Source organism: Mustela erminea, chromosome 6 (assembly GCF_009829155.1).
Source record: "Mustela erminea isolate mMusErm1 chromosome 6, mMusErm1.Pri, whole genome shotgun sequence".
NCBI classification, from domain to species: Eukaryota; Metazoa; Chordata; class Mammalia; order Carnivora; family Mustelidae; genus Mustela; species Mustela erminea.
The window spans coordinates 16,569,254-16,581,820 of NC_045619.1; the positions used below are offsets into that span (position 1 = coordinate 16,569,254).

General features: G+C 35.0%; 1 protein-coding gene across 1 annotated transcript in view; it reads right to left on the reverse strand.

Annotated features, from left to right (window-relative positions):
* Positions 1 to 6: 6 nt before the first annotated feature.
* The window catches only part of WASHC4 (WASH complex subunit 4), a 59,364-nt gene continuing 46,803 nt past the window's right edge, over positions 7 to 12,567 (reverse strand). Inside the window, exons 27-33 of the mRNA XM_032346524.1 lie at positions 11,087 to 11,153; positions 10,539 to 10,625; positions 7,944 to 8,091; positions 5,684 to 5,780; positions 4,984 to 5,180; positions 4,421 to 4,517; positions 7 to 2,281 (exon numbers count right to left, since the gene is read on the reverse strand). Coding sequence (XP_032202415.1) covers positions 2,214 to 2,281; positions 4,421 to 4,517; positions 4,984 to 5,180; positions 5,684 to 5,780; positions 7,944 to 8,091; positions 10,539 to 10,625; positions 11,087 to 11,153 — 761 coding nt within the window. The 3' untranslated portion in view covers positions 7 to 2,213. The remainder of the gene's footprint in view (positions 2,282 to 4,420; positions 4,518 to 4,983; positions 5,181 to 5,683; positions 5,781 to 7,943; positions 8,092 to 10,538; positions 10,626 to 11,086; positions 11,154 to 12,567) is intronic.

Sequence of the window (12,567 nt, forward strand, 5' to 3'; positions counted from 1 at the left end):
GGGAAGTAAATTTTTGAAATTGTATTTATTAATGTTTTATTATACATATTATATTTTCTTAGAATTAGGGGAGGGGACGCCCCACTCAAGTGAGGTAACAAACTTGCCATCCTTTACAAAACTTAATTAGAACTGACAAAGTTATGGTTAGTCCTTAATTCCTGAGAATTTGAATATTGAATTTTTTTGTGAATTTACAACAAATGTTCAAACTAATTTTAAATTACAGTATGTCTGAAAACAATATTTAACAATAATATGCTAGCAAAGAAAACCATCATCTAAATGTGTGGATGAACTGGTGTGAAACACTCAAGCCCTATTGTTCTGCACTTAAATAACATTTAAGTATGCTTAATTTTTCCAGAGATTTTATTTCAAATATGTGTGACTTATGCAGACTGCAGTGACATTATTTTGAATGAATGGCAAAATAATTATCTATCACTTTATTCTTAATTGTACATATCCATGGAGTTAGCATATGAACTCTATATGGTATTCATAAAATCGATAATAACTGATATGTGGGGATAATGAATACAGACACTGGATTCTCTTCCAGTGGCAATTTCTATCCGTATTAAAGGAGATTATTTTAGGGAAGTCAGAGAAAAAAAAAAACAGAAAGAACAATATCGTTGCTATGAAATGGTGACGAATTTGATGCAATCAAAGCAAGATCATTAATATAAACGTTTATAATAATGAAAATATAAATTACTAATTATGCAGCATGCTTTAGGGCCATTTCTACAGTTAGTATGAATTAGAAATATTAAATGCCTTTAATCCATCCATTGTATAGAATTCTGTTAAGTCATGTTTACATAATAAACAAAAAACATTTCCTACCTATTCTGTTTCTTCTGACTCAGAACAGTGCAAGTGTTTATCCTGGGCTGGGAAAGTTACCCTGCCAGTAACCAATTAATACAGATAGGGCACTGTACACCTATTCCAAAAGCTGGAAATCAAATGCTAGAATCTTACAGGATATACCCGAAGAAATGCTTAACAGGCAAGTGCAATGGAAAAATCAAGTTTTCCCAAATGATGTTAGTATTATGTGTACTTTGTTTCCATTCTAAAAGTATCACTGTATCATATTAAAAGATTATAGGTCATGATTAACCATATAATTATTAAATGACGTAATCTTTACAAAAATAAAGCTAGTAGCTTGCCAGGAACTAAATTTATTCAAAATCTTACTGTACTTTTTAAATCAGTAAATGATTTATTAGAACTTTATTGTCACAGTGGTAATTTTTTAAAAGCCTGCACAGTGCTTAATCTGGTGTCTTAGATTATGCTTGGTTTAAAGAAAAAGTCTGCCCAAACCATCACCAAGATTTCAATTCAGCCTAATGTAGAAGAAACCTGAGTTTGGATGTAGAAATAAAAATCCATATAATTCTCTCTCATATCATATGTACTGCCTTCAACCAAAATTGAAGCTTCAAGCAGGACTCTATGGCTTTCTCTGAATTTTCTTTCATTTTGAGTATTAAGTAAATCTTCAATTTAAAGCAGTTGTTGGAGGTTACCTGTTCTCAAAGCAATGTAAACTAGTTATAAAATGTCTTATCAAAGACAATAACAGCTCTTGTAAGTCACATGAAATTAACAATGAATCAACTTTACACTGTACACTGAAGGTACATAACATACTTGTGCCTCACCTCTACTATCAAAACCATCTTTAAATATTCCTGCTGTAAGAATATTGGTATGTATGCTTCATAAATTTCAGACTTCATTCATTTTGTTTAAACATGTATTTGCTGGCTGTACATAGTGTATGCATTGAATTTCCAATTACTAAGACAAAAATTGATCCAAGACCTATGCAAATACAAATGAAAAACCCTCACACAGATTACAAGAGATCTGAGGCAGCTGTTCAGGAATGCAAAGTGGCCCTTCCATGGCTTCACTTCAGATAACTCTCCACAGGCATATTCTGCCAGCCTAAAGTCCAGGCAAAAATCGCATTTAAAACCTCATTCTCCACTTGTGAAACGTAAAGAGAGCCTTTGGAAGAAGAATAGACTTCACTTTGAAGAACTGCTTTAAAGAGTTGAACATCCACCGATTACCAGAGATGTGGCCCAGGAAACACTTCTTCATTAACTCATTAACATCATTTCACCCGTAACAGTACTGACACGATCCTGACGATCTCAGACAGGCAACACATACCATCAATATCATTTGACAACAGGATCTGCAGACACAGTGCTCTCGGACAGGTCTCCATTGCTTGTTTTTGTCTCTTCTGGAAGCATGGATAAAAATAACAATGGAAAGATTTATGTTTATTTTTTTAAATGAATTAAGTAAAAATTGAGAAGGACTGCCTTGCTAAATTTCAAATTAAGAAAATGGGCACCTACCAAATAGTTCCCTAATAGTAGTTCCCTAAAGTATATTGAGTTATTTACCTTAATTTTTTAGAAATCTAAGTAACTATTGCAAATGTAATGTTCTGACCAGTACTTACTAAGGGTACGGAATTGTGAGAAATCACAACTGCCTCTGGGGTGGAGTCTCACACACAGCTGAAGGCATGCTGCCTCTTGGCTAGTTCTCCCAGTCAGGCCAACAAATCACTATTATTACAGTGCACTGCTGTTACTGACAGAAACACTACTGCAAATTCACATATAAAATTGTCCAGAATAGGGGCACCTGGGTGGCTCAGTGTAAAGCCTCTGCCTTTGGCTCAGGTCATGATCCCAGGGTCCTGGGATCAGGCCCTGCATTGGGCTCTTTGCTCAGTGGGGAGCCTACTTCCTCCTCCTCCTCTCTCTCTCTCTGCCTGCCTCTCTGTCTACTTGTGATCTCCGTCTGTCAAATAAGTAAATAATTTTAAAAAATTGTCCAGAATAAATAACTTTCCATTTGGGTTTATAACTTATTTTTTAAAGCAGGTTTTTACAGTAATTATATAAAATGAACTCCTGGGTGTTTTTGTGCAAAATGTCACATGCATATACTTCATCAACAGAGGAAAACTATCTCATGTCTCCTGCAACTCTGAGTACACATCTGAGCAACTTTAGCTAAGACAGAGTCCTAAAACAGAAGAACCCAAACACATGGGTGAAATGCATCAACCAGGATCACAGAGTTCATTAAAAATAGTCCAAAGCAAGGAGTTCCACTGAGACAGAAAGGTTTGTCTTAAGGCCTGAGGCCTGAAATTAAGGATCTAAGCCACCTGCACAGTCTTCCCAATAAGCTCAGCTGGAGATAAGCTTCTGGCAGGAAAACACCTAAGCAGAACCTAAGCAATACCTGACTTTCCCCAAAATTTAGATCAACTCACTCAAATTCTTCCAATTTACCTTAGCTTTAGAAAATGACCTAAACAGAATATATATATATATATATATATTTTTTTTTTTTTTCATGTAAGAAATACTGAACAACTTCCAGGTACCAGCATGAAATCACTTTCAAGCACATGATTATTACTTAGTCTAGACTCCAAAAATGCTTGCATATCCTAATTATTAACATAATATTTAATTTATGCAACATTATCAGGGAATACGTTAATTGATATAAGTGGTCTACCCAAGAGAATCACATCTATTTAGTGTAAAATATATACATATTTTAAAATTTAACAAAATAAGATTAATAAAACATTTTATGAAATATTAAGTTTTATGCCTTGATTTATTAAATACAAGAGAACAGGAAAAAGGGCAAACATGAAAACTCAACTCAGTTGCTGTACCTAGTTTTGAGCTTCCGAGCAAAGAGGAAAACCTAAGTTAAATAATTTCTGGAACAGAAAAGAAGAAATATCCATTCTTCAGGGAAGACAACTGTTCCTAAATTTTTTATCTGAGAGAAATGTATCATGTGAGTCCTTAGTATGAAATAAGCAATTTACATCATCCTACAAAGAATACATGGATATGACAATCAGTTATCAGGACTACACTGCGCTCTGATTCTGGCTATGGTGGAGGGCGGAAGGCCTTGAACCACGACACTACACAGAGCCCCAAGTGCTTTACTACCTCCTCAGTCACCTGCCCCACCTCATTCAGTCTGTGTCTAGCTATCAACAGCTCTGCCTTCAGAAAACACTTAGTGTTCCTCCTAATTGGTTCCTTCCTGTCAGACACAAGTTGAAGGCTGAAAGAAAATCTAAACTTGTTACATTTTATTTAAATTAAGAAAAGATGAAAATGAATAAAAAGTTACCCCAGAATGAAATGTAAAAACAATGTAAATTTCTTGATGGTTTCACAAATTATCCATGTAGGCTGTACTTTTTTTTTTTTAAGGTATTTCTTATTTTCCAAAAAGAAAAGGAAGCTGGGATTCTGACTACCACATTTGTGGCTATTATTAAAGAAAGATTTACTGCCTTTCCAAATTTAAGCCACTCACTGACCTTTCTCTTTCTTTTCTTGGTTTTCTTCAGCTGCAGTCTTGTCTGCTCTGAAGAAAATTCTTGCACTGCTCAGTGAAAAATAGAGCAATTCAAATTCCTAAATAAATAAAAAAAAGTAAAATAAAGGCTGAAAACATTATAGCAAAATATTAAAATTATTAGAGATCTATATAACTTCTAAAGAGCTTTAGTGTAAATCATAAATACAGAAACTGAGCTGGGGCACCTGGGTGGCTCAGTTGGTTAAGCGGCTGCATTCGGCTCAGGTCATGGTCTCTGGGTCTGGCACAGACCCCCAGCTCAGGCTCCCTGCTCAGCAGGGAGTCTGTTTCTCCCTCCCTCCCCCTGGCTCCTGCTCTCTTTCTCTCAGATAAAATATTAAAAAAAGAAAGTAAAAGAAACTCAACGAAATAATCCCATCCATTTTTAATATGGAATCAAATGGTTTCCAAATGCCATTTTTTAAAAAACATAATTACCACTATTCATCTCACTTGTTTAAAAGGGGGTTTAGGATTTGTTTTTTCAGATATCAAGCAGATTTGACTACTACTCTCCTCTACCTGTAGACAGACATCCAGGCGCTTCTGAGTGAGATTCATGGTCTGCAATAGTTTTTCATCTTGACTAGCTGACTGCACATTCTGTTGCTTAGCAACTGCTCTTATCTCCTTCAGGTACTTCTCTCTAACAGACTGGAACCAGTGAAGTGAGTCAAATTCCTGGTACTGATCCAAAAGCTTCAATATGTAAGCCACACCTACAGTGATCAGCAAAACCAAAACTAAATTATAGAGAGTTCAAAAGTTGTATTCTATTCCTTTAAAGAAAAAAAAGATACAAAAGTATAAAAAACTAAAAATAAGCCAATCAAGGAAAAAAACAAAACAAAACAGGCTATGAAGGTCACTTAGAACATGAATGGAAGGTTGGGGAAAGACTTCCATTGCTAAATAGCCAGCAGCTGAGGAAGCTACAGGGAAACTCAACACAAGATGAGAAAACTCAAAACCACCACAACGACACAGTCTAAATATTAGGTCCAACAGACTAAGTGATTAGCAATATCAAGGGAGAATGAATGATAGTTATAAAATAATGGAAACTACTAATCAGATGACCCAGTTAAAAAATAAAGAGTAAACACTGCTCAGGAAAAACAAATCTACAAAGGGCACACAGTCTTATTAAGCAAATGTTTCTAAAAATCCATTATAATAGGTGAACATAAAATTAATGGAAAAACAATTCCATTAAGCTTACCCATGGCAAAGCCATCATCAGTAAAAGCAGCTCCAATTTTATTTTTTTTATTCAATTTCTCCTTGCAGCTAATGGAATGCTCTACAAAGTTGAGGGTCTGAAAAGATATATTAGAGAAACAACTGTGCTGAAGTATCTTCAGAATTTCGTTCTTAAAACAGACATTTCAGAAGTTATAAACAGGATCTTTTCTAGGTCCCTGTCCTTTTGATTTTAGACATCTTCCTCATATAAATAGACTCCTGGGAGATCACAATCTGTACCAGTATCTTTTAATGGCTCTTGTTTCTGAGTCCTTTAACAAGCACTCCCCTAATCACCAATCACCACGTACCCCAAGCACGGTGTCTCATATATGAGGACACTGAGGTTTAAGGCTGAGTAATTTGTCCAAAGTCATACTTTAAGTGAAAGCTGGAGCCACTTCATTCTAAAATACTATTTATCATATTCTTTATGGTTAAAAAGAATTAGTAGTCATTTGGATAAATGAATTCCCCCAAAAAATGCTTCCCTAAAAACAACTCCTACAAAATACCTTATCATCTATTCAACAAAGATTTACTAAAGATTACTATATTCCAGGCTAAATTAAGTAATTATGATTTTAAAAAAAAATCAATACCATCAAAGAGTCCATACTCTTGATACTCTCATCAATGATAGAAATACTGTGTATCTGTATTGTCCAACACAATAAGCCACTAGCCATATATGGTCACTGAGTGCTTGAAATATGGCTAGCAAAACAGAGGAACTAGATTTTTTTTATTTTATAAAATTTGAGTTAATTTAAGTAGCCACTTATAGCTATATATGGATAGCAGAGCACTAGAAGGGTAAAGAGAGACATGTTTAGGAATAATTGTGATACACTGTGAAAGATACTGTAATAGCCTATGCTGGAAACATAATATCAAGTCTCGGTTTTTTTGCCTGAAAAACTCCCTGGGAAATTAATTAGATTTGTGAAATCTCTACCAACTATTACTTAAATCGTTCTTTTTGGATAGCTCACTTATGTTTGTCTCTTTTCTGGAATTAGATAACAAACTCAAGCACAAGAACTGAGTCCTGTACTTCCCTGGAGTGCTGTCCATCCACCCATCACTGATAGAACTCGGACAGCTGTCCTACAACACCCCACTCTTCCATTAACGCCCCATTTGCTGTTTACTTGGTTTCAGTACACCATCCTTCAACTTAAAGAAATATAATGACAAGTCACCCTAAGTTAACTACACTGTTATAAAAGTATAACCAAGACAGATTTGCCTCCAGTTTGACACTATTTCAGGATGAAAAGATAATATTTGCTACATCACAGTTACAACATATAATTATGATAAAGCATTAACAATTACGCTAGAGCATTAACAATAAACATATTAAAAAACAGTAGAAAAGAACATTTACAAAGAAAAAAGCTGTCCACAGACCATCGATTGCTTTCAAAGGACAAAAATGACAGTAATATGTAAGAAACTACGTTAACAAGTCAGGCAGCAATATGAAAATTTATTACTCTTGATCAAAGTAGATGTAATCAAAAGTTACATCTGTCTAGTGATATTTAGATTTTAGAGCTACCCATTTACAAATTTTTTAAAAAACAGTTTCATTACAGAAATCTTTAGGGAAACCTAACTCTTACTGCTAGTATGCCACTCTAATCTCTTGACTCCATTTTCCCCATTGCAACAACTCTATGATGTGATTTGGAGTAACTTGAGCTGTATTTAGATGGCAACTATATAGAATTAGAGTAGTACACACTATTATGAAGCAGCCCTTAAAATTTCATCTAAATGTTAGTATTTACTACTATATAGAAAGAACTTGTCCTTAAACAGTAATACTTTTAAGAGATATGTGAAAAATAACTTCATATTTTAACAATTAGAAACTAGTCTACATTCATCACTTAAAATGATTACACAGTATAATCAGCCCAAAGATATTATGGTGTGTGTGTGTGTGTGTGTGTGTATATATACACATATATATGTGTATATATACACATATATGTAAAATGGAGTACATGCAATTTAAATAACACTAGATTTTTCCAGCAGTTACCAACAAAAATCCATCTCAACTGTAAAATAAGTTTCATTCTGCATAGCTAGTTAAGTAAAACTCCTAGGCCGCATTCACTGAGATCACATTTAAGTAACAAAGTCTATATACATTTCCTGCTACAAAGAAACTGGACCTATTTTCTAACTTTGAAAAAAAAAAAATCACTAAAAATACTCACCAGAGGGGGAACAATGATATAGAAATTTCGAAGATGTATATTTTTTGGCCTTCGAAATTCTGGAGCAAAAACATCTACAAGCATTTTGAAATACTCCGTGCCTTCAGCAGAATTTCGTGTGTGATCACTGAGGACTGAATCCAAATGCCTAAAATACAAAAAACATTATTTACTGGTTCCTTTCTCAAAAAGAAGATATGGCTGGCTGGCTGGCTGGCTGGCTGGCTATCTATCTGGCAAGAGACACAGAGAGCGCGCGTATACACATGCGCGAGGGTGGGGAGGTGGGACAAAGGCACGAGAGAATCTTCTTTGACGTACAAGCCACAAACTAATCATTTCAGTGCACAGCACTTTAAATACATTATTACCTGTACATGACTTATTTAATTTGGCAAAAAACTAAGCTATCTAATAGACTATTTCAAACCAAATCTTGTGTTGGGGCCTTATTCTCATAAATATGGACACACATTTTCCATTTCTTTTCATTTAAAAAAGTTTTAGGCCTACTGAAAAGTTAAAATATAGTGTACTAGACACCTATTTACCCCTCACCTACATTCACAATTTAACACCTGCCACATTTTCTTTTGCCCAAAACATTTCAAGTTGGCAGATATCATGTCATTAAGCCCACAAATGCCTTAATATGAATCTGTTAAAAACCAAGACATTTTCTTACAAAGCCACAATGTATCATTACATCCCTAAGTAAAATACAGTATTACCTAATGTACACAAACTCCCAATTTCCCCAATTATCCCCCAAATGTTCTTTCTTTCTTTTTTTTTTTTTTTCCTATCTAAGATATGACTAAGGATTACCCACTGCATTTGGTCATCTGGTCTCTTCAGTTAGACTCTAGAAGAGTCTCTTGGCTTTTTTTGTCCTTTATGACATGTGATATTTTTTAAGAGTCTAGGCCAGGTGTTTCATAGAACACCCCACACTCTGAGTGTCTCAGTCTCCTCATAATAAATTCAAAGTAAACCTTTCTGGCAAGAACACAACATAGGTGCTTGCTATTACACTCCTCAGGAGGCTCCATAATATCAGTGTGTCTTGTTAACTGGTGATGCCATATTTGATCGCTTGGCGCAATACATCAATCTCTCTAAAGATAGTTTTCCCTTTTGTGGTTGGATATTAAGCAATTTGTGGGATAATCTTCCGGTAGTGAATGAATACTCTGTTCTCCAACACTGTTTCATTGATGATTTTTGGTTTCAAGCATTATAGTGGTGGTTGCAAAACAATGACTTCTCCCTAGATTTTCTCATCCCTTCTGCACCTATTAGCTGGCATTCTTCTGTAAAAAACAAACTTTTTTACAAAAAGTTCTGCTCTTCACCTTTCTTACTACCAGTAGGGCTCATGATTTTTTTATATAATGTATTATAATCAATTTCTATCATTTTTTTTTATTAGCTTATTTTTTGAGAGACAGCATCAAAGTGCACGAGTCGGGGAGGGGCAGAGGGAAAGAGAGAATCTTACACAGACTCTCCAATGAGCTCAGGGCCTGACAAGGGGCGTGATCCCACAACCCTGAGATCATAACTTGAGTCAAGAATTGCACATTCAACTGACTAAGTCACCCAAGTACCCCTGCCATTACTTTTTTGAGAGTCAAACTGTCTCCACTTTGTCTAGGGGTGCCCTTTCCTGCCTGAGTCAAAAAACTATTACAATAACTAATAATGAAATTTACAGTTTTCTAATTTCTTAACAATTCTACATGCCTCTCTCAACTTTTAAATTGAGTTCCAAACTCACTACTCAAGTGTGTAGATCTGCACTGTCCAATAAGATAGCCATCAGTTATTTAAATTTAAATGAAATAAAATTTTAAATTCAGTTCCCTCATACCATTAGCCCCATTTCAAGTGTTCAACAGCTATATGAGGTAGTGGCTACTGTACTGGACAATGCTACCCTAGATTACGTGAAATGAAGGACTGGTATTCTAGAACTGTGCTGGCAAACAAATATAAAAAAAGTTAAACAGTGAAATGAATTTTATTAAGGAGATATTTGCCTTTTTTTTTTACACTAAATCCTCAAAATTAGTTATATACTTTATACTTCAATACAGTTCGATTTAGACTAGTCACATTTCAGGTGCTCAACAGCCATAGTGGCTAGAGGCTACCATATTACCATGTTCTAGAAGATTCCTTTTTAATGAAGTTGGAAAAATCTCATAATACTGTAGTCTTTAAAAAACTGTATCTCATAAACTGAGACCATAACTTGTATAATAAAAACTCAAAAATATCAGTATATGTATATTACCATCTAATCTTCCCTTTAAAATGTTTTTATTATAAAAATATACTTTTTAGGGGCATCTGAGTGGCTCAATGGGTTAAGCCTCTGCCTTCAGCTCGGGTCATGATCTCAGGGTCCTGGGATCAAGCCCTGCATTGGGCTCTCTGCTCAGCGGCAAGCCTGCTTTACCCCACCCCACCTGTCTCTCTGCTGCTTGTGATCTCTGTCAAATAAATAAATAAAATCTTAAAAAAAAAGAAAAAAAAATATATATAGACTTTTTAAATCTCCAAATTTAGATTATTTTCAAATTAGAGTACCTTGCTGCTTTTAATGTTTCTTCTGCTAGACCTTCTTCTTTCACTAATTCTTCAAAATTTACAATATCTTCAAGATCAGGCACAAATCTAAGAATTTGGGAAATAATTTTATTAAGTTAAATATGTACAACTGACATAGATATGAAAGCGGTATTGTAAGACTCTAAATTTTCAACCATATATTTGGAAAGAACTTCCCATTTTAGTCATATTATTAATATAACCAATTTAATTCCAAAATTGACTTTCAGATATGAATAACCAAATTTTAATCCTTAAAGTCATGTAATCTTTAGAACCATTCAGAAACTGTACTGATAAGTTAACCATAACTTTAGGAGAAATAAAGATTTTCAAAGATCTGCTATAGTCTTAAACTTTAAGAAAAAAATTTAACCAGTAGAATTAATGGTTTTTTCCCATATTTTAAATCAAAATATATCAGTAAGAAAAACTTCTTCACAATATCATCCACAATAAAGATAAATTAAAGGACATAAAACTTTTATATGGCATAAGCAAGGCAAAAGTGATGTCTGCATCCATACCTAATGGCATTGCTGCTACAGTGAAGGCCGCCGGATCTTATCATCCGTATATAGCCCATAGCATTACCTTAAAAATGATACACACATACAAATTAGATATTTATACAAATAGTTCTAAACTCCAAAAGTCAGGAATACAGTCATTCACAGCATGGCTTTACCACTCTTAAGTATCAAAGGATTCTTGTCTGTTTTACTTTAGTTCTTACTCTATAAAAGTAAAACTTACATTATTTGTGTGCCTAAAATATAAATACATATACTTAAACACAGCTATGAAAAAATTATATGTGACTGACATCTGATGAACAAATTCATTAAATGTTGACTACTTTTTTAAAAAACAAATAGGGGCGCCTGGGTGGCTCAGCGGGTTAGGCCTCTGCCTTCGGCTTGGATCATGATCTCGGGGTCCTGGGATAGAGCCCCGCATTGGGCTCTCTGCTCAGCAGGGAGCCTGTTTCCCCTTCTCTCTCTTCCTGCCTCTCTGCCTACTAGTGATCTGTCAAATAAATAAATAAATAAATAAATAAATAAATAAATAGAATCTTTTAAAAAAAAACGAATACTTTGAAATTTCTACGTCAATAATTTCTTCCTCATTACATTGAGTGCCTCCCTCTCTCTTTCCTCCCTTGCCACCGCTATACATGCAAAGGGAAATGATATCAAGAAATCTTTACTTGATGCTTCCAAATTACATCTCCAAGCCTGCACTACTCCTCCAGGTTTTTTAATCCAATGCCTATGCCCACGTGACTAAGAAGAACTTTTAATTTAATATGTTTAAGTCAAAATCACCCTGTTATATTTCCTATCTCAGAAACTGACATTTCCATCCTTTCAACTGCTCAGGCAAAATGTCCTGAAGTCATTCCTGACTCCTGTCTTTCTTTCATACTTCATATCTAATCAATGGGCAAATTATAACAGGTCCACTTTCAGAACGTTCATGGCTCTGACCTTATTCCAAAGCACCACATCTCTTGCCTACCCCTCTGTAATATGCAAAACTCCCTTACCTCCCTCCTTCCACCTTCAGCATCCTGCTTCCTAATCTCTTATCTACATAGCAGCAGTGCTGGTGGTTCTTTTCAAACTAAGCTGGAACATATCCTTTCTTTTCTGAAAACTCTACAATGGCTTTCCATCTCAATAAAATTCAAATTTCTTATGTGGTCAGCAAAGCCCTGTGTGATCTTGCCCCTTGTGCTGTTCCGATGTCCTGCCCTACAACTCAGGACTTTACTAACCCTTCCATTCTGGCCCCTATTTCCCAAAAATGCTAAACCGTCTCAGGACTTTGGCACTTACTGTCGCTTCTCTCAGATATGCTCTATCCTTCCCTGAATATGCACATGGCTTATTCCCTGATGTTATTTAGGTCTCTGCTCAAATATCACCTCCTTAGAGCTTTCCCTGAACATTACTGAACAGCACTGTGCAGAACCATTACATCTCCTTACCCAGCACTTAATGCT